Here is a 23,255-nt window from a genome sequence, read left to right as displayed (position 1 = left end):
AAGTTTCCAAATTTGTCGCTAGTCGCGAGATAAGATTTTTAGTCAAAGTCAATTTTTAGGGAAGGTCAAAAAGTCGCTAAATATAGTGACAAAGTCGCTAAATTGGAAACACTGGGCTTGATTACCAATTCATTTATTCAGTAGGTGACAGCATAAGCTCTGTAACGATGTATAACATGTCTAATTTTGCTTTTGGAATAGCGTTTTATAGCTCAGCAGAAGGTTTTCACATCATCGCACTCACGCTGTGGTAGCAGTAAAAGAAAACTAAATCTGACTAAATGTTATCAATGATTTTAGTAATTTCTTGGAAAATATTATTATTATTGAGGACTTCTGAGCATAGATAAGCCATATGTCTGCTGATAGACTTAGCTGACAGTTTTCTGGAGTAAGACAGAAGCAGAGAGAAGTACAGCATTGATTTACTGTCTCTGTCTATCTACTGAACACAGATAACATTTAATCATCGTTATGTAAGTATTACTGCTCAAAATATTTCGGTTATATACGTTACTTTTGAAACTGAGTTTTTTTATAATGAGGGCATTTCACTGTAATGTAAGTGTTCATTAGTAGCTTAGTAGTTTTTGTGTTTCATACACCAGATATGACGTGAGAGTTGGAATATTGCCAAAACGTGGTGGACAGTTGAATATTGTTTTCATGTCGTCCCATCCCCATACAAGAAAACATTACATACTGTAGAGTACAGAAATACACTCAATAGTTAATCATTACACATTTAGGTACTGTACCGCATTGTGTGACAATACTTTTGCATTATTTTTAAATCTGATATCAATGTTTCATCATAAACTTTCATAAGGGGCTCTTTGGTATGCTTTATAATGGACAAATAGCATTTTATTCATTTTTGAAGAGATTTTGGATGTTTCCCGACCCATAGTTATTTTAGGCCACTGTACTGACTGAAAGCTTGAAATTCTCACCTGAAAATGATGCAACAGTGAGTTTCTTGAGTCAAAACAGTTGATTTGTAGTGAAATGCTTGATAATATTGTGATTTACAGCAATGCATAATTTAGACATTATTATAGGATAGCGTAAAACTTGAAATACCTGATAAGGTTATTTTACTGCTGTTTGTTTGTTGTCTGTATGTTGCAAATTCCCTGACCTTGTTGTTTTACATTGTTAAAACTTTATTTTATGAGACTGATTAGATGAACTAACCACGTAGAATATCACTAATACATAACACAAATAAATCTTTGTTAAATGGTAGTACTACTGACCTCTGTGTTTAGCCATCGCAGAATTATCATTTCCTCTTTTTATAATCGTATAATATTATTCCTCATATTATGCAAATCATTGTTTTCAATGAGCTTATTCACATATTCATTATCATAAGCAAAAAATGTATATCCTTTATTTCCAAACCATTGTCGTGTCTATGATTTTTCTCTAAGTCGGGCTCTACTCATGTACCAAATTCTGATTGGTTGTTGAACTCCATTGTTCTGAATAAACTTGACGAAATCTCACTAAACATATGTGACCAAAACGGTCACACTATTGAGCCTGCCTGCTGTGAGAGGTAAAGCTATTAGAGATAACAAAAGAAATAACAAGGCTGTCCCCCATCCCAATGGGAGGCTGAAACTGACATCCCAAATTGATGATTACAATATTATAGTGACCGGTCACAAACTAGACGGTCGATTACAAAGACGATGAAACAGCTTCTCTTTCAAAGCCAATCTTCCCCCTTTCCACACAGTCCCAAATATCAAAGTGACCCAGCCACAGAACTAACAGCCACTTAGCCCCACAGCAACATTTCTCTCATAAATCCCCACACAAAAACACAGTACCTTAACCACCAAACCTCCACCCTCTCCCTCAGTCCACAGTCCTAGCCACAGCGTGACAATATTTTATAATCAAAAAAATATCTGCAACAAGCAAAACGGCTGCGAATCCTTCTCTACAGGGATTTACACAAACAAATTACCCCCTGAGCCAAAACAAATGAACAGTCTTCCACTCTTTGAACATAGGCTAGGAAAAGTTGATGCATTATTTTCCATTAAGCTGAATGCCCTTTCAGGAGCACTTCTTAATAAGCAACTTCTCAGCTTACAACCAGTGAGTACATTACCTGAAGTACCCACCTGGAAAAATCGACCCTCTCTGTGATCTGCCAATCGTGAGCCTAGCCCTTGCTGGAAACCCCGTTAAATTTTACTGTCATCTGAGAGTCTTGTATACTTCAAGATCACTTCCACAGCTTTTGAAATTAGTTTACGGCTTCTTTCTAGCTGAAATACGCAAGATATTCTATTGTGTAACGAGCAATTTGCAGGAAGATAGTAAAAATAAAAAAAATTGTTTATAAAGTCTTTGTTCATCGGCGTATGCTTGCAAAAGCAAAATCATGGCAAGCAACTGTAAGAAGAAGACTTTGAAGGATGTACTGAAGGAATTGGTGAGTGACAGTACGGCAGTGATAGCGACTCTGGACTGGAGAGCATCAAGTCGGTAGAAGCAGCAGCACATGAAGACGGATATCCTCTTCAGAACTTTGTGAGTCTAAACTGTTTATACTAGCTGGTTACTAGGTATGTTACTATTAGCTGTGTTACTATGCTATGCAATTTAATTTGTATCAGTATTTCGATCATCTTCCAGGTTTTAGGCTCACAAAGTAGGCCTAATTTTAATATTGAGATTATGTTTGGTATGTTTATTCAGCTTCTGTATGTGCTACTCTTAAATATGTGCTTTATGTAGCTCATGTATTATGTTTGTGCAAATGTATGCCTGTGTATTTTACCCACTAGTCCATTTCTGCAAACAATGATTAGGTGCACTGTTACAAATGCCAGGTTTGGGGAATTATATCCACAAGACGGGAAACCAGTACAATGAGACATAACTACCAAGCATTTTGCACCTCTGCACCTTGAACTAATGCACTTGTTGTACGTCGCTCTGGATAAGAGCGTCTGCTAAATGCCTGTAATGTAATGTAATGTAATATCACACCAGGTTAACCTTTGTATCTGGCTGGGCGCTGACCCATTGGTTTCAAGGGCTGTGTCCCAATACGAAGGCAGCTGCTTTACTGCCTGCATCCTTAGAAATGAGCTCCCTTTGAAGGCAGCATCCTAACAGTAAAGGAACCTCAAAAGGCAATGAAATTAGAACGCACTTTGAAGGCAGAATGGCATCACAGAGTGTTCTCATACCCACACTAGATCAGTATTTCTACTGTTACAGTTGACGGCTTTTACTTTCCAACTGACAGACCCAACGCAAATAAATAGATTCTCTCGTATCCGGAATTGTCCTGATTTTCTATTTAAAGGAAAACAAAATTAGTTTTACATGCAGCTGACTACATAACCAGCTACTAGTTCAGCCACTTTTTTTGGTTTTAACCATATTATCATGATTTCAGTATGTTCACTGTATGTAAGCAAAGTTAATGCTAGCTTCGTTGTTCTTTTGGAAAGTAACGTGATTACTAGCATGTTAGCTGGCTAGTTCAGGGAAAACTGACGGGGCTTAAAAACATTAAATGTATTAATCCAGTGCACAAAACAAATAAAATGTACTTTTAGGTGTGACTATAACAAATTATCGATTTTATTTCCACCACTTCGTTGGTTTAAGCCACCATTAATTTAACAGAAGTCTAAGGAAATCACAATGACCAATGGGATCTTTCCAGCTGAAGGATGCATCAAATGTTGCCTTAAAAATTAACCAAAATAAGGCACCTTAGAAGGATGCATTTTTGATGACTTTGGTTTGGGACATGACTATGAAGGACAAGTGTGAAAAATAGTGAAGATACACTTGAGGCCAAAAGTTTACATACACTTAGGCTAAATATATTGAAACTCAGTTTTTCACAACTCTGCACATTTCATGTTACCAAACAATTATATTGGCAAGTCAATTAGGGAATCTACTTTGTTCACATCAGAGGTAATTTCAAAACAATCAATTAGAGACAAGTGTATTTCAGCTTTAATTCACTATATCAGAATTCCAGTGGGTCAAAAGTTTACATAAACCAAGTTGCCTGACTCTTTAAAAAGTCTGGAAGATTCCAGAAATTGATGTAATTACTTTTTAGAAGCTGCTAACTGGCCAATTGTGAAAGTATTGGAGTGGCCATCACAAAGCCCTGACCTGAATCCCATAGAAGATTTGTGGACTGAACTGAAAAAGCGTGTCCGAGCAAGGAGTCCCACAAACCTGACTGAGTTACACCAGTTCTGTCAGGAGGAATGGGCAAAAAGTCTGGCAAAGTATTGTGAGAAGCTTGTGGAAGGCTACCCCAAGCGTTTGATTCAAGTTAAGCAATTAAAAGACAATGTCACCAAATACTAACAAAGTGTATTGTGGCAGACGGCAGGGAGAGGTGAGGGGAGTGGTAATTGAGGGCAGATATGTTGCAGCCCGCTGGCTCCACCCCCGAGCCTTATATGGACTTCCTGCCCCAACGGGGCAAGCCTGGGCTTCATTAAGCCATTAAGTGCAGGGGGATAAAAGGGGAAGCGGGTTGCACAAACAGTGCAAAGTACCGTGAGGGAAACGCGTGTTGTGGAGAGAGAGAGAAAGCGAAAATATCTGTGCGATTACCTGTTGTGACCCGGACTGTTTGACAAACCCCGCTGTGTACCGAACTGTTTTGGCTGAGGACCTGGTTTTTGGATTACCCCTGGAATACGGAAAAAGGACAACGAGAACGGATTGTGGACTTTGGATTGGTTGCTGAATTTCCCCCTTTCCCTCCTTGTGTAAATTTTCCGAAATAAATCCCCCAATTGCACTCCAGTTGTGTTTCGTGTGCGTGTTTAGTTATCGAATTGGTGACGTGGAAACCCCACACCCGTGAGCCTGCCACAGTATGTAAACTTTTGACCCACTGAAAATCTGATATAGTACGTAAAAGCTGAAATAAATCTGTCTCTTAGCTATTATTTTGAAATGACATCTTATGGAAATAAAGCAGATACCCTAATCGACTTAACACAGGGAATGTATGGTAAAATGAAGTGTGTGGAGTTGAGAAAAATTGAGGTTCAATGTCTTTAGCCTAGGTGTATGTAAACATTTGGCCACAACTGTAGTAAACTGCCTTCAAATGCAGCATCCCAAGGCAGCTGAATTCATACTGGGACACAGTCAAGATCTGAAGTCAGCACCCCACAACCAAAGACACCAGCTTGTTCCCCATGACATTGACTTTCTAGCAATACAAAACATGATTACTTATGGAGAACCTAAAGTTCACATAATGCTGATTCAGCAGGATGTTTTGCAACTGAGCACTGTCTCTTTATCACACCTGTTGACTACCTGCCAGCACAGTTAAGTGTCTGTTTTCCTTTAGGGGGTCTGATAGGAGGCAGGTCTGTGTGAACTGCCCAAAAGAATGAACAAACTGGCTCATTTCTTCAAGAAAGCAGAGATTTCCATGGTAAACGATGTAAATTTTTTTCTCAATAACATTTTTTAGATAGCTTTGTCAGACACATCACCATCAAATGAAGACTTGTTTCTTGAACATATACAGGAATTTGAAAAACAAAGTCTGAGCACAATATAACAGCAGAAAATTGCAAATGTAGATCAAACTCTGAGTTGGTGTACCTGTTTCCCGGTGTAGAGCTTGGCCACAGGTGTGAGAAGACGGAGTAGGTGGCAATCCAGCTCAGATGTCAATCCGCACTCTTCTCTGCCTAGGAGTTGACACACCTCCATCAGAAGCAGGAAGGCCCCACGGGTTTCCACCTGAACAGAGAGGCAGAATAAGAGACTCCAGAGGGCTCTGCTGCAAAACAGTTCCCAGAAGATTCAGCTATGTGTGAGTCTCAGCTGAGCTCATGGAAAATAGGTATTTTAATCATACTTACAGCACTAAAACTAATATGAGCAGATAAATAAAAGTCTATTATTTTTGTGTGCTCTATCAACATTACCTATCTGCAAGTGCGTAATTTTTTTCCTGGTGTACTGACTTAACCCAGGTGGTCTGTTTGCTAAATTTAAGTTACCAGGAGAGAAAAAATGGCTCATCTGAAGGGGAAAATGTATGGCAAGATGACCTAAAAGTAAATTATAATCATCAGGGAATGACTGGATGACTGGCAATAAATAACTGTTATTCAATGCTAATTACAGCCAATGTCAAATCAGAAATTAACATTAAGGGCTCTTTTTACCCAGACGATTCACACCTGCTAAGTCAGCCCAGGTCTTTCGTACTAGTTGTCACCCAGCTTGCAGCCAGTTGCTAATTTTGGGGCTTTTTCAATCAAGGCGAGCATGATCATAGCCTATTCAAAGGCCAATAAACTGTTTTGGTAAATCATATGCTGATTGACTTTGATAAAATCCCCAAGCAGAAAAATACACATAATTTTGGAATTTATTGTCCATTGTCTTTTTTCTCTTTAATGTTAATTCATATATTTATTTCTGTTTTTAATTGTTTATGACTATTCCTTTATTGCACTGTGATCTCAGTGGTACTGCATTCCATTCTTTTTCTTAATCCATCTGTAATGAGAAGAATGTGACTATATTAAAAAATAGTTACATTATGTGACTATAGTTAAAATTTGATCTATATGCAAACAACATGCATTAACTGCATTATTTATTCCCTCCCAAGCTAATGCTCAATATCAAAGAGACTGATAAAAAATTGTGACTCCACTGCACCTCAGAGGTTCCATTTGGAAATATAAAATTGGAGACAAAATAATAACCAAGGCAAAACTTGTCTTCAACGTATGCAAGCAACAACTACCCTCCAACCCCCAAAGGAATACACTTTTCCCCCCCTTTTTTTGCCACTGTTGTGAACTAATGATGTGTCATAGTTTTTTGTTTCCTTTGAGCTACAGTTGACCAACCAAGTCATTTTATTGCTGTGAACGAATCACAGGCATTGCTATAATCTTCTCTGGTTTTATTTTGTTAAATAAAACTTCAAGATGCCGCTGTCATTATTTCCTAGTTGTAGCATAGCCAATGGGCGCGCTAGCCCATGGATTGCGGCATGTTTAGATCACAGGACATTTAGAAATCTGCATTTTACCATAATTCACCTGCTTTCTGATAAAAAGCAATTGCTTTGCCATAATATGCCAGCTCACAAAAATAACACAATAAATATGTCTTTCAAGGTTTTATTATGACACTTGTAACCGAATCAGGATGAAATTGTGGGATGAAATCAGCTACAAATAATATTTTGGCATTCTGATCAAAACAATTTTTTTAAAGATGTTCAGCAAGCTAGCTAGAGCATGCCATCTTTTTTTCAACTTTTCATTCAAATGAAGCAATTCCTCTTTGAATCACGCAATGCTGCCAACAGCTGTGTAAATGTTATAATCAATATACACCACAAATGTCAGACAAGGAAAGACGACTGACTCAGAGAAACAGGAGTAATTCTTGTGGTTCAAGGCTGGGTCATTATCTGTTGTAATCTTTAAAAATCTTTTTTTCCTGCATTTTGACTATTTTTCTGTTTAAAAAACACTGAATCCTACGTTAACGTGACTAGTGAACATTAGTTAGCCTAGTTGGCTGATAATACTTTCCCAACAATTTTTTCATGTATTCAGAATGGAATGTGATTGGTATTAACTCTGAACTTAAGCTAAATAAATATCTCTATCGATCTCTTACTTGTTTACACTTAAGTTATTGTTATTCCATAAATTATCAGTTTTGCAAAACAATAAAACAAGAAACAAAATGGATGACTAGGACTAGTGTATCCAATTACAAAAGCACACGTATAACTTCATAAACGGAAAACAATTTGCTACAATTTATCTTTCTCTCCGATTTATCTTTATGAGATACTAATAATGCAGAATCATCTGCATATAGAAAAAGGTCACATGAGCAGGCAGATTTCATATCATTAATATATAGCCAAAAAAAAAAACAATGGGCCTAGGACACTTCCCTGAGGGACCCCACATTCCAGGGGTTTGGGTTTAGACAGGGTCCCATCCACATCCACCATTTGCTTCCTGCCTCCCAGATATGAGCTAATCCATTTTATGGCTTAGTTGTTAAATCCCAATGCTTGATTAGTAGAATGGCATGATCAACAGTATCGAATGCCTTTTGGAGGTCTAACATGACCATACCACAGTACTTTCCCCCATCTACCTCTTTCCTGATGTAGTCGGTAAGATAGAGTAGGCAAGTGTCAGTGGAGTGAGATTTCCTGAAGCCAGATTGAAATGTATAGTATAAATCATGAGAAGAAATGTATGCATCTATCTGCTCAAAAATGATCTTTTCCATTACCTTTAATAGTATGCATAGGATGGATATAGGCCGATAATTTCCTTGGTCTAGCTTACTTCCCTTTTTATAGAGAGGAATAACTCTTGCCAGTTTAAGTTCACTGGGAAACTTCCCTAGTTCAATGGAAAGGTTTACTATGTGCGTTACACAAGGGGTGATGGGTTCCACAGCATCCCTAAGAAATCTGACAGGAATGTTATCCAAGCCAGTTGCTTTGGATGGGTTAAGTTCTTTGAGTTTCTTTAACACTGCTTCCTCAGACACTTTTGCCAAAGAGAAAGCATCGGCCTGGACCCCTTGTTTAGAGTAAAAAGTCTGAACTTGGATCTCTCCATAGGTTCCTGACTGACCTGGCAACTTGTTAACCAAGGTATTTGCAATGGTTGTAAAGTAACTATTTAGACTATCAGCTACCCTAGCCTTGTCTGATGTATCCTTGCCTCCAATATCCTGGCTGAGATTGTGAGTTGTGGTCTTGAGCCTGTCACTATAGAGCAGTGGTGTCAAATTCGTTGCCATGGAGGGCCGTGTGTATGCAGGTTTTCATTCCAGCCTCAGATCTTGATTATATAATTAGTTAAATTATTTGCTGAATTAGGGATGCAGGTTTGTGCACAATGGTGACCCGACGTCTATGGTGACCCGCATTGTCTAAATAAAATTTTTCTTATATTCTGTGCTTCAATGCAGTTAAACGCATATGGCTGAATGAGTAATTGGACTCAATTAAGGCAGCATTAATTGGTTGGAATGAAAACCTGCATACACACGGCCCTCCATGGCAACGAGTTTGACACCACTGCTATAGAGGGTATGCACATGGCGTCACAGTAAGTGGAAGTCACTGCGGTTACACCCACTGAGTGGCAGAACGACTACTGAGTGGCAGCATTAGCGTTCAGCTTGAATGCTGCGAAAACACAAAAAATCACATCTAAAATGGGAAAGAGCTGTTGTGCGATTGTACAAATAGATTCAACAAGAAATCGGAGCTTTCACAGACTGCCGAAAGCTAAAGAAAAGAGAAGCAAATGGATCGCTGCAATTCGCAGAAACAACTGGAATCCAGGCACCGAAACGTGGATTTTCTGTCGTCATTTTGTGTCAGGTATGTTGGATTTTTGGGTAAAATCATACTTTAAGTTATGTACTGTATTGACTACTCATCAATTAAATATTTAGCATCTTTCATTTATATTCTGTGTAACTGTGAAGTTTGTCAGCATTTATTAAAAAACATCCATGATAATGAGCCTCGTATTCTACAAACAAATGGGGGGTGGTTAGATAGTGTTAGCTAGCCAAGCATATAAATTAAGGTATGATTTTACCCAAAAATCCAACATGTCTGACACAAAATAACAACGGCAAATCCACGTTTCGGTGCCTGGATTCCAGTTGTTTCTGCGAATTGCAACGATCCATTTGCTTCTCTTTTCTTCAGCTTTCGGCAGTCTGTAAAAAGATAGCTCCAATTTCTTGTTGAATGTCCATGGACCACTGGTTCTTTGGTAAGTTGTAAGGATCACTGTCGAGTCCAGCTGCCTTTAATTTAAGCAGATAGTTGTTTGTTTTACTCCCGGTTTTGCAGTTTCCTCTACTAAAGGCAGCCATGTTGCAGCATGTTTTGCCACTCAGTCCGATTGAGGGGGCGTATTCCGGTGGGAAAGTGACGTCAGTGCATACCCTCTATAGCCTAGTCGTTTCAGAGACTTCCATAGCTTACGTGGGTTGTTCCTGTTCTCTACCATTTTTTAATTGAAGTATTCCTTTTTAGCCTTCTCTATCTTTCTGTTAATCTTGTTTCTAAGTTGCTTAGACTCTGAGAAAAAATGTTCTTCCCTGGTTTTCCTGTATTCTAAAAAAAGAGTATTTCTTGCCTTGATTGCCTTTAAAATGTCATTGTTCATCCATGGTTCAGTTCTAATCTTAATTCTGACCATCTTTACTGGGGCAAGCTTGTCAACAACCTCTAAAAACAATGTTTTAAAAAATTGCCATGCTTTGTCCACCTCCCTACATTTCAATACCATAGACCAATCCACTTTATATAAACAATGAATAAGGATGTCAGCACTGTAGTAGAGACCTCATTTTAATGGAATTATGACAGTTGAATACAGTTTTCTGAACTTTCCTGGTACAAAAAATAATGGAGTGATCACTTAGTCCATAGCTTATGACCCCACTATTTGATATCCTTGATTTGTCTGACACTAGAATGAGGTCAATGGTGGTTTGGGTGGAAGCACAAACTCTGGTGTTCCTTAATAAACTGATGTAAATCAAAAAGATTACAGAAATTTTAAAGCAATTTAAGATCATTAATGTTGCTAATTTTAATGGCTCTGCAATAAATCTCTGCCCCTTTAAGTAGGCATGGTTATTTCCATCCATTTGTATCCTGTGAGCTAATATTTATCAGTATGAACCTTGGACTTCATATTTGTTAGATAAATTTGATAATTTGTGGGAACTGCTGGAAAATTTAGAAAATATTTTATAGTTGTTACATAAATTGCTGATTCAATGTGCAAATATGCCAGCTCTTGTGTATAGAAATGACATTCTGTACATCAAAAGAAAATTCTATCATTTGTCTTTTTATTTACTTATTTATTGCTTTCCCCCCTTTTTTCTCCAAATTTGGAATGATGAATAATATATCAGTCTCATTACTGAATCCTCTACTATTGATTTGGGAGAGAGCAGACAAGCATGTACTACACTCCTTAAAGAACACGATGAACCATTTCTTATCTATACTGAGAGCCACATATTTAAAACAGGTAAAACGACACATGTCCAGGGCATACACTCCTTGACCAGAAGTGTGCAAAATATGAGGTTGACATGCAGAACTAAAGATCTATGAAGCAAAATATAAACAGTGTACCCTTTAGTGGCTCCAAATCCAAATATTTCACTATAATTTAAGAGTTTTGACTATCTTTTGCTACTTATTTTTGCATCATTTTCTAGGTGGAATTACTTTTCATCAGTATAGGGGTTTTAAGATACAGGGTCCAAAAACCAATCCAAAATCTCTCAAAAAATGAATAAAATGCTGGTTTAAGATGAAACATTGATATCACACTGACAATAATGCAATACCTAAATATATAATCATTCTTTCTTGTACATTTCTCTCTGTACTCTACAGTATGCAATATTTTCCTGCATGGGGATCGGATGGCACTTTACAAATGTTACTATTTATGATCACTCCAAGGGAAATTTTATGTTCATCTAGCACCCCCCAGTGGGGAACTGGGACTTTTTTTTTTTTTCCCCCACAGCGCGCAGCAACTGGCGCCGTGGGCTATGCGTGGCAAATTGTGGTCACTCACTCACGGACAGCCTTTGAGGGAGGTCTGGTGGGACGCATGCGCAGGTGGTGCTTGCTTTAGTAGGACGCATGCACAAGTGGTACGGCACGACATTTTAAAGCATAGCTTTATCGCCTAATGTTACTTTAGCTAACCCTAACATGTTCGCGTTTCACCTACTTTAACTAACCTAGATAGCGAGTATGGATCGCCTACTTTAGTTAACCTAGTTAGCGCGTACGGATGCTATCCTGCACGCATGAGCAGGAGCTAAGGACACACAGCTACCACCACCGACACAGATGTATCAACACACGGAGGACAACAAATAACGTTACAGAGGTGAGGACGTGCCATATCTAGCTAGCTATATAATACAGAGGGCAAAATGGAGCTTTAGAATGTTGCCAGCAGTGTATGCGCGTGAGCTTGACAACACATTTCTCATAGAACAGGTAGTTTGTAGCCTTTTTTTAGTTAATTACAGTGGTGGTAAAAGTGACAAGAGGTAAGTGGTATTGTGCTGTTAGCCTTTATTGATCGCCGCACAAGGTTCGTGTAAAGTAGCTAGCACAATCTGACAGCACTAACCCATAAAAATGTACTGTGGATGGTACTTGCTCAATCGAATAGTAAATTTGAAAAACATTCGATTACAGTCAGCGACACCAAAATTTTCTGCCACACCCTCAATAAACGGCAAAACTCCGAGTAGAAGATTGAATTAAATCTTTTAACGTTATACATTTCCTGAAACGTTAACGATTCCGCTTGGCCACAGTGAGTAAAATTAGGCGATCTGCACGTATAGTTTCTATGTAAATGACGTTAAAAGGATTCAGCCTTGTTGTTTGCTACCTAAACTTCACAGCAGTCATTGCCGTTATCATGATTGTAGCAAAGTGTCTATTTTCAACCAACTGCCATATATGAGCGCGTAAAATCAACCAAAACATATAGTTCGCCAAGTTGCGCCATGGGTATGGACAGTTTCGTGTTTGTTTATTCAATTTGTTTATTTACAGACAAGGTGTCACCACTCCAGAACAAAGACAAAGTGCGTATTAAAAAAACGAAAACAGAAATTACATTCCCCAGTTCCTCCCATTTCTGTACAGCAATGACTATGGTACGAGGAGAAGCAGTGTCTCCCTGTATGCTTCTTTGAGCTTCCCATAAATACAATCATGAGCAAGCCATACCCATTGTTTGTCCGGACAGGAATACGCACCAAAACCCCTTCTTCTCCAAAAACAGAGAAACCGCAGAGTATACTCCTTCGTGATCTATTGATAGAAATAAGATACTTTGTGCGACTCCACACAATCCTATGATCGTAACTATCTTCCAAGATACTTTTCTATGGAGTTCTAAGGTAATGATCCCTCTGTGATCCACTCAAGAAAGTAAAGCCCATTTTTGATAAACCCTATTTCCGACCACATTCCCACATTTATTCCTATACTATATCACTGCCTCTTTCACTTTCAGTTCCACATTCATATACATTTATTTAACTCTTTCCCCTCTTTTAACATTCATTCATGCACATTTATTGTGTGTGGCACTGTTGATGCATTGGAGAGTGGTTTAGTTCCATCAGTGTCCAGCCTTGTCCTGCCCTGTTGACCCCTTCACCTGGTATCGTCCATAGCAGAGTATTCCAGGGGGGTAATCTGCCTGTACGTTTGACCCCTTCCAGTTGCTGTTTGTCTATTTTAACTTGTGGCAGTTGTGGTTTCACCAGTCTTCAGCAATGGTGAAAGTCCAGGAGCACTCCAAATTGCACCGTGCAATACCAATACCCAACATTATGTACAATAATTTTACAATGAAATAAAATTCCACCACCAAATGTTGGCGATATTCTAACTTCATGGTAAACTGGTGCTTCAAACATAACATGACTGAGCCACCTATGAATGCTTTCACTACAGTATTTGAAACGCCCGCATTGGAAATTAGTGCAGATTTCTTGAAAGACACTCAATTTGCAAAGGTTAACAGTTGTCTGTTATGGCCATTGTGAATATAACAATATCAAAAATATGTCAATTCAAATAACTGAAATCTTACAAGCAGGAATAAGTCCATCTTTGCCATGTTCATATGTATCCATGCTAGACTTCTGCCTCCTCTTATGACCCAATCCCTAAATCTATGAGCTGGCAAAATTTGTAAAATCTTCCAAAAGCCGAAGGAAAACAACAATTACACCTCAATGACTGCTTTTATATTACTGTATAATGTTATGGTTGACTGCACAACGCTGTGCTGAAGCAACCATTCATTCTGTTTTGCTCGGCTCGCAATCGTGGTTATAAATTTCCAATAAGACATGTCACACTGTTGGAAAGCTTACACTGTCCTCTACTGGATAACAGCATTATCAATCAAAGCAGAATAAACTGAAAAGAGTTACAACAGCATAAAAGCAAGTGGGGCTTTCCCCCAATATTTATCAGCAAATAACACTTGTTGGTCCACATGGTACAATTACACAATAATTCATCTTGTTTATTTCACTATTCAGTGAGCAGTGTTTTTCACTGTGGTATTAGCATACATTTGGGCTCTTGGTGGCTATGATGGAATACAAATTGGTGGTGAAATAATATTTTTATGAACTCCCAGATTGAAACTATTGTCCAATGTGTCATGCTAGTTGCAGATGAAACTGGGCGGGTGGCACATGTTAAATGGATGAACTACACAACAATTATGGCACTTAGAAACTGACAGAGTTGTCATGTGTTGTCTACTAATGGAGCTAGAACACAAAGTTTGTTGTATCCACTCATAGTTTGATTGCAGGACAACTGCATGTCTGAGTTGAGCTATTTAACGATCTGGCATTCTGGCCACTATAGGGGGCTTGCGCAAAGGGGTTTATAATATAATAGACCATTTTTTGTGGCATTGCCCCCCACCGCACCCCACACAGACTACCAGCACAAATATATTTGAGACCTAACGGAAACACTGTTATGACAACTTGTAAGTCAGACTCATATAGAGATGAGTCAGAACAACACTTCATGTGCAGCTTAAGAGGTGGACCTGCAGACACCCAATCGACCAGTGTGGGTTGCTAGAGAATGATAAACGTTCCTTAACCCTGGGTGACACTACTGCCAATTATCATGCTGCAGGGTTACTGGTCACAGTCAGCACTGGTATGGTCTGGTCTCAATCCTGCACCATGAGGGTCCACCCATACACTAGAACAAGAATGGTTCTGTCAGCCCCATTTTCTTTTCTTTTTTTAATGTATTTTATTATAAGTGAGCTCCCCAGTGTAAAACAGTGATTTTTTTAGTTTGCAATGAAACAGTGAGAGATTGCATATATACAGGTTAAAGTATACATGTCCTGGATCAAAAAAATATTGATCACAAGTTCATAAAATCTAAGGGTGGATGTGTAGAACTACTAAAGATCTATGAAGAAAAAACTAAGCAGTGTACCCAGCATCTCCAAATCTACCCAAAATGTCTAATTTATGCATTGCTGTAAATCACAACATATTCACGTATTTCACTACAAATCAACTGTCTTGACTCATGAAACTCACTGTTGCATCATTTTTAAGTGGAAATTAAGAGCTTTCCGTCAGTACAGTGGTCTAAAATAGCTAGGGGTCCAGAAACATATCCAAAATCTTTCCAAAAAGGAATATAATGCTTTTTCTCCTTTGTAAAGCATATAAATGAGCACCTTAGGAAGGTTTAAGATGAAACATTGATATCAGATTTGAAAATCATGCAAAAATATTGTCACACAATGCTGTACAGTACCTAAATGTGTAATAATTAACTCTTGTACGTATTTCTATACTCTGTACTTTCGTATGTTTTCATGTATGGGGATGGGACGACATGAAAACAATTTTCAACAGTCCACCACGTTTTGGCAATGTTCCAACTCTCATGTCATCACTGTTGCATGCATCACAAAAACTACTACACAACAACAAACGCTCACATTACAGTGTGATATATCCTCACTATAAAATACCACTAACATATTTAAAGACACTCAATTTAAAAAATAACGTATATAAACGAAATATTTTGAGCAGTAATACTTACATAGCAATGACAAAATCTTATCTGTTTTCAGTAATGACAGAGTAAATCAATGATGCAGTTCTGTCTGCTTCTTTCTTCCTCCAGAAAACAATGTCAGCTAGGTCTATCAGCAAACATATGGCTTAGCTATGCCCAGAAGTCCTCAATAATAATAGTATTTTCCAAGAAATTATGAAAAATGGTTGACAACGTTTCGTTAGGTGCAGCGCCCATAAAACACTATTCCAAAAGAAGAATTAGACATGTTATACATCGTTAGAAAGCTTATACTCTCACCTACTGAATAAATGAATTGTCAATCAAGCCAGACTGTACTAAAAAGGGCGGCAATGCCGTAAACAACACATGTGGTATTACGCACAACTATTTTGGAAGGTACCCAGGTGTCACAAATGCTCACATTTCACAAACGGATTGTCCAAGACAATATATGACCACTCCGACTTGAAAGGGACATCTCTAAAACGCATAAACCACTGGTAAAAGTGTACATTCATTCCATATTTAGTTGCAGATATTGACAGTAGAATGACACGGTATAATTTTTGAAAAATTTCTCTTGTTTCTTGTTCTCATTTCAGTGTTCAGCAGCATTTTTCACAGCTGTACTGGCATACCTTCGGCTATTGTTGGTTTTATCTTGTTGCTACAACGGAATACACATTTTTAGTGGTAAAAGAATGCTTTCATGTATGACCACCAGATCGACACTATTGTCCACTGTGTCATGCATGGGGAGTGTAGTTACAGATGAGACTGGAAGGAGGAGGTGCTTGGTAAATGCACAACCAGTGCAACAATGGTAGTACTGTGAAACTCCGTATTCGGCATGGTTGTCCTGAATGGTCTACTAATAAAACTAGAACACCGAGTTCGTGTTTTAAACTCAAAATTTGGTTGCAGGAGAACAGCATATCTGAATTTAGAAATATAGGGCTCTATCTTACACCCGGCGCAAAGCCGTGCCAAACGCAATGCAAGTGTCTTTGCTAGTTTCAGACCAACGCAGTTGTCATTTTCCCGTCCAGCGCCCTCTTTGTTTAAATAGCAAATGTACTTGCGCCCATCTGAGCGCCCATGGACGTGTTGGTATTAAAATGAGGTGTGGCATTGTTGGCGCATTGCTAACTTGAGGCAGCAGAAAGCGATTGCGCGATTGACCAACAAAACCTGGTCTTAATTCAATGGCGCAGTATTTTACTGTTATTTCCTCTGCAGAGAAGCGTTCTTTCCTACTACTTGGCAAATCCGCCATTATAATAGCAATCCGCCAAAGTGCAAGCACACCTGGCTTTTAAAGGGAATGGGAGATGACACTGATTGGTTTATTTCATGTTACGCCCAAAACACACCTATGATTAACTAAGAGACTAAGTACAACCCCTTTGAACCATGCGTCTTACTTTGCGCTCAGATTATCCGCCATTAAACTAGTAAAAGTGGATTTAGACACGCCCTAAATACGCTTTAGACCGCGTGCTTAGATCGTTAAAATATAGCCCATAGGCACACTGGCGTTCCGACCACTAGGGGGCGTGCGCTACGTGGTTTAGCAATCAGCTCAGTGGTGACTACATGTTGTTTGAAGAATGGTGGACATATTCAGGGCTGTGGCAGTTGTCAAAGATCTGTGCTGATACACGATGATGGGCAGCAGGCTGATGTTAGGGCTGATAAATTTAATTTCCCGTCTTTGAGCCTTTCAGCAAATGTACACATTTCACTTATAATAGTTTTTTGTGAATAATAAATTTGAAAAGCATACTTCATCAGGTGGTCAAATGAACACTTCAAATGCAAGAAAAAATCCAAACGGACTGGCTCCTTAAAAGCATGGTTTGATGCACTTCAAAAGTTCCTTACATGAAGTTCCTGCAGACTAAAAATGGGTAGCACAAGTTATCTGACAGGAATACGGCACTTTGGCTTTCCCTTGCATTCTGAGTGATATGATACCAAAGACCTCTGGACTTTAAGTATACATAAGGCATACAGATGTCAGATACTGGATGTGGACTGGTGGTGTCAATTTGCGTACTACAGGCACTGTGTTTTTGGACCGAACGGGCTCACCTCCATTCTAGCCATGGTCTGTACATGAAGGGCATGGTCCCTCAGGAACTTCCCAAAGACAAAGCGCTTTGCAGCATATTCCCTTCCCAGCTGAATGATCCTGACAGAAGAGTGAGTGAAGCCTTAAGCCTGATTTATACTTTGTCGCACGACCATTTTGACAAGTGTCGTGTGACAAAAACGAAAGTGTTGCACAACTTTTTGCATTTATACTCCTGTGAAAGTCTCTGATGAGGGTTCTATTGTCTCCATGGTAACAATACGCCAAACTCCTGACAATTTGTTTGACAGTTACATTTCTGAAAATATGGCAGCGCTCGGTGAAATAACACGTATCCATGACAATAAATGTATGGCTGTCCAATCAGCACTGCATGACAAAGTATGAAGTAATGTGACATGACATAAAAATCTAGAGATTTCAATTTCAATGATGATTCTGCAGCTTCTTTTCTTTACAAACATGATACTAATTATTCAGTATACACCTTCTCTTTCAGCTATGAAAACACTTTATTTTACTGTGTTGCACACAGTATTCACAGTGCTATACAGTCAGGTCCATAAGTATTTGGACAGTGACACAATTTTCATCATTTTGGATGGATTTGAAATTAAACAATCAAGATGCGATTTAAGTGTAGCCTTTCAGTTTTAATTTAAGGGTTTTGTAAAAAATATTGGAATTACAACCATTTCTATACATCGCCCCCCCCCCCCCAATTTTAGGGGCTCAAAAGTAATTGGACAAACTAACATAATCATAAATTGAATTGTGATTTTTAATACTTGTTTGCAAATCCTTTGCAGTCAATGACTGCCTGAAGTCTTGAACCCATAGACATCACCAGACACTGGGTTTCTTCCCTGGTGATGCTCTGCCAGGCCTCTACTGCAGCTGTCTTCAGTTCCTGCTTGTTCTTGGGGCGTTTTGCCTTCAGCAAGTGAAATGCATGCTCAATCGGATTCAGTTCAGGTGATTGACTTGGCCATTGCAGAACATTCCACTTCCTTGCCTTAAAAAAGTCTTGGGTTGCTTTCGCAGTATGCTTCGGTCATTGACCATCTGCACTGTGAAGCGCCGTCCAATGAGTTTTGAAGCATTTGGCTGAATATGAGCAGATAATATAGCTCTATACACTTCAGAATTCATCCTGCTGGTTTTTGTCAGCATTCACATCATCAATAAATACAAGGTAACCAGTTCCAGTGGCAGCCATACATGCCCACGCCATAACACTACCTCCACCATGCTTCACAGATGAGGTGGTATGCTTTGGATAATGAGCAGTTCCTTCCCTTCTCCATACTCTTCTCTTCCCATCATTCTGGTACAAGTTGACCTTTGTCTCATCTGTCCATAGGATGTTGTTCCAGAACTGTACAGGCTTTTTTAGATGTTTTTTGTCATACTCTATCTGGTCTTTCTGTTTTGAGGCTTACCAATGGTTTACTTGTGGTAAACTTGTGGTAAACCCTCTGTATTTACTCTGGTGAAGTCTTCTCTTGATTGTTGACTTTGACACAGATACGCCTACCTCCGGGAGGGTGTTCTTGGTCTGGCCAACTGTTGTGAAGGGGTTTTTCTTCACCAGGGAAAGTATTCTTCTGTCATCCACCACAGTTGTTTTCTGTGGTCTTCGGGCCTTCTGGTGTACCCGAGCTCACCAGTGCATTCTTACTTTTTAAGAACCAAATAGTTGATTTGGCCATACCTAATGTTTTTGCTATCTCTCTGATGGGTTTTTTGTTTTTTTTCCAGCCTAATGATGGCTTGCTTCATCGACAGTGACAGATCTTTGGACTTCATATTGAGAGTTAACAGCAACAGATTTCAAATGCAAATGCCACACTTGAAATCAATTCTCGACCTTTTATCTGCTTACTTTTAAATGAAATAATGAGGGAATAACACACACCTGGCCATGGAACAGCTGAGCAGCCAATTGTCCAATTACCTTTGGTCCCTTAAAAAGGGGGGGACCACATATAAAAAGTGCTGTAATTCCTACACCGTTCACACAATTTGGATGTAAATACCTTCAAATTAAAGCTGAAGGTCTGCACTTAGACTTAGTCCATATTCATTATTTAAATTCAACTCCAATATGCTATGGTAGACAGCTAAAATAACAATAGTTCTGTCAATGTCCAAATATTTATGGCCCTGACTATATTTCAGGTATTCAAAATATTCATGAAATGTTGGTTGTTAGTCATACAGTACCTCCTCATAGCAGCCACTGCAGAGACTGTGTTGTGGATGCGGGTGATCGTCAGCATGCTGGAGATTGAGGCCACACCCCTCCCTTCACTTGAGATCTAGGGAAAAAAAAGAACCAGCATGAAATTAAGTTTTTCTGACATTCCAGACTACGAAGGCTGTTATGTACAATAAGAGTAAATGTACAAGACAGTACACTGGCTTTGAATACACAGTGAATCACTTTTGTTAAATGCTTGTTTTAAAAAAGAAAGAAAAACACTCAGTAGTGCTGGTTTAAAAACTACATTTGGCACTGCGCATCAGCACCAAGCTTGTATTCAGCCTACAGGTTCTAAAATTTCACTCAGGTTTTGCATGATAGTTAACAAAATTGTAAAGCTCACCCTATGCGCAGGGAGGCCGTCCAACAGCAGCTCTGCTGTGGGCACCTGCCTCGTCCCCAGTTTGTCCTTCAGCCGCTGGACCTCAATGCCATTCAGATTCCCCTGCTCATCCCGCACCTCTGCATAGAACAGAGATAGACCTTTGCTCCCCTAAGGAAAACCACACATAACAAAATGCGGTTCTATGTGCGTTCTCATGATGTTTTCAAAAGAATAGAAAATCACACATACTTGTTTCATTTATAAATCAAATATTCACAAAATGAAACCTGCACAAGTTTAAGATGCCACCCCATGAACACTCTAATATCTTGACTGAATAACTTAAATTGCTACTCAACTGACTTAATGGCCATGCTCAGTTGTCGTGGTTCTCAAAAACACACTCGTATTGTGATACTACATTCTCCATCTTTTGTATTTCAGGCCTATAAAGTTGATTTTGCTGTCGCATGCTACACATTTCAAACACTTTTCTTACTTTTCAGCTCAGTGCCTACATTGTCCTTCTCTTGTGTTGGTCACTTACATTATAATACATCAGGATAAGCCTATATTAGGAGTATTGCTGGCTTTTTTATTACTGTACCTCTGGACCGGTACAACTGCCCGCCACAAAGTACAATTTGTATGCATGGTCTAGATCTTTCTTAGAGGTGCACACAATTACACATCAAGTTCAAGGTTTTTTAGGATCTGATTTTGGTGAAGTTATGATTTACAATCAAACCAATGTGTATAAAAATTTTATGAATGAGGCCTCAAGTGGTCAGACTACGGACACAACCTGCTTGGGGAATCCTTCTTCATCTAGCTCCCGCCCCAGTGTGAGGGTCATGTCTGCATCTGTGGCAGAAGTGAACCACTTGAAGCCATACAATTTGTAGGTCCCGTCAGCCTGGGGTAAGGCAACTGTCTCCGTCCCGTTAGCTGAAGAGGGCAAAAGTAATTACGGCAGTCATTTGAAAAAGGGCCCTGGCTGTGGGATGTGGCAGTTCTGTGGGATGAGGAGTAAATCACCTGAAGGCAGGAAATTATACATTTTCTTCTTTGTCTGGAAATTTGGCTGCATGGCTGTATACCACCATGAACAGGATAAGCGCCCTGTCCATGCATGCCTAAACCGTACAGTATTAAAACACACTGGAAACATGAGTATAGGTCTAAAACATGACAATTCAATTTTTTTTTTAAACACTGACACAATTGCAATGTTTATTTACATTTATTTAGAAGTTCAAAGTTTATTTAAAATTGAAATTTTGATAGCTGGCTTTTGATGATCACCATAAAACTGACTTTTTCTTAAAGGCAGTTGGCAGGCGCTAGTGGAAACTTAATTTTGGCATTTCAAAGACACTAATGCAAGTGGTGCAAGTCAGCACATGGTGTATCAAGGCAGTTTGCAATGACCTGAATGAACAGCAATGGTATGAGCATACACTGGCCATTCAGGATGTTCTCCACATTCCCTTTAGAAGAATGGTTAGATGAAGTATCCTAGTTTCCCATAGCTAAATACACTGAGCAAGGTACAAATATATTGTAAAAAACACCCAATTTTTGAAATTCAGTACCTCTGCTGTTTCAAAACAAATCTCAGTGCCATTTAATTTGGGTGGACTACAATCGCCATGGACTCACCATTGAGACATGCATGCTTTTTATATTTACATTAAATTTGAATGAGACCTTAAAACTTGTTTGGATGCCAAAATGTCCATAGACTCAACATGGGAAGACACAATTCTAACTTACAAAATCAGGCTAGCTTCTCCAATTTTTAATAATTCCATCGTTCTAAAATTCAAAACGAACATTAGATGAGGACAATGGGAGACATTTATGTCCAGTGACGGTGTCAAAGGCAGGCAGCAGCTGCAGATAGGCATGCTGACAGTAGGAACAGCCAGTTACTGATTGTACAAAGTGATCAGCACTCAGTTTGTGATAATGTGTCAAATCCAGTAAAGCGCCCAAGAGAGAGCAGCTAGGTCGGTGTAAATCACGGAAAACTTAAGCGGGCAGCATACTTCTTGCAGAAACGAAGTTCGGCGAAGTCCTAAGAACAAAATGACGTGATTGCGGAGAAAACGAACAAACGCATTCCCTTCCCTTGTCACACACTGAAGTGGCAAGCAGGCAATTTGTGTCTGATTGGTACGGCAGGTAAGTCATCCCGCCAAGTTACACCTTTGCGGGGCGGCATGCCCCATACCTATACAGCACCGAGAGTTTGGCACTTTTCAGGGTTCCCCACAGAAATAACCGCAACAGCCACAGACTCTCAGCCCTTAAAAACATTAATGTCGGTACATTCTGACCCCATTTCAACAGACAGAATTCATTAACAACTTCACATCTCCACACAATAAAGCCCCAAACTAAGGGGGCTTCTTTTCACCTGACAGCGAGGAGTTTCACTGGGAGAGCGTAACGCGTGCGGAGGTTCACACCAGATCCCGTCCCTGCTGAACAGGCGCCCCGACCAACCAGTAGGATTCGCCAAATTCCCACCCGCGAACACAGCCAAGCATGTTCGTAGGAGTGTCTGACCAAGCCGGAAGTACCGCTGCCGGGGATTGAACCCAGGTCTCTGCGGTGGTAGGCGAGTGCTTTTACACTTTACCTCTACACTACCCAGACAGCCCTAGTTCCCTAGCCTGTTCTATTAATGTTATGTATCGTATAGTCTTTGCTATTTGTTAGCTAGACAGCTAATTACAGCTGGGGTGCCTAATGTTATGTTTTCAGTAGCTAGGATCTTCATGACGACACATGTCAAACTAACTAGACTAACTAGCTAGCTAACTGTCCAACTGCTTTG

At 39.3% G+C, this 23,255-nt stretch overlaps 1 protein-coding gene across 2 annotated transcripts in view; it reads right to left on the bottom strand.

Moving 5' to 3' along the window:
• The window catches only part of LOC118206160 (acyl-CoA dehydrogenase family member 11-like), an 84,606-nt gene that overhangs the window by 35,152 nt on the left and 26,199 nt on the right, over positions 1 to 23,255 (bottom strand). For both annotated transcript variants that reach the window (XM_035378423.1, XM_035378424.1), the window contains 5 exons: positions 21,216 to 21,358; positions 20,429 to 20,578; positions 20,046 to 20,140; positions 17,819 to 17,918; positions 5,638 to 5,778 (listed from right to left, as the gene is read on the bottom strand). In XM_035378423.1, coding sequence (XP_035234314.1) covers positions 5,638 to 5,778; positions 17,819 to 17,918; positions 20,046 to 20,140; positions 20,429 to 20,578; positions 21,216 to 21,358 — 629 coding nt within the window. The remainder of the gene's footprint in view (positions 1 to 5,637; positions 5,779 to 17,818; positions 17,919 to 20,045; positions 20,141 to 20,428; positions 20,579 to 21,215; positions 21,359 to 23,255) is intronic.

This window comes from Anguilla anguilla, chromosome 10 (genome assembly GCF_013347855.1).
Source record: "Anguilla anguilla isolate fAngAng1 chromosome 10, fAngAng1.pri, whole genome shotgun sequence".
In the NCBI taxonomy this organism is placed as follows: domain Eukaryota; kingdom Metazoa; phylum Chordata; class Actinopteri; order Anguilliformes; family Anguillidae; genus Anguilla; species Anguilla anguilla.
The sequence above is the reverse complement of the archived record's forward strand: the minus strand, read 5'-3'. Positions and strand labels throughout refer to the sequence as shown.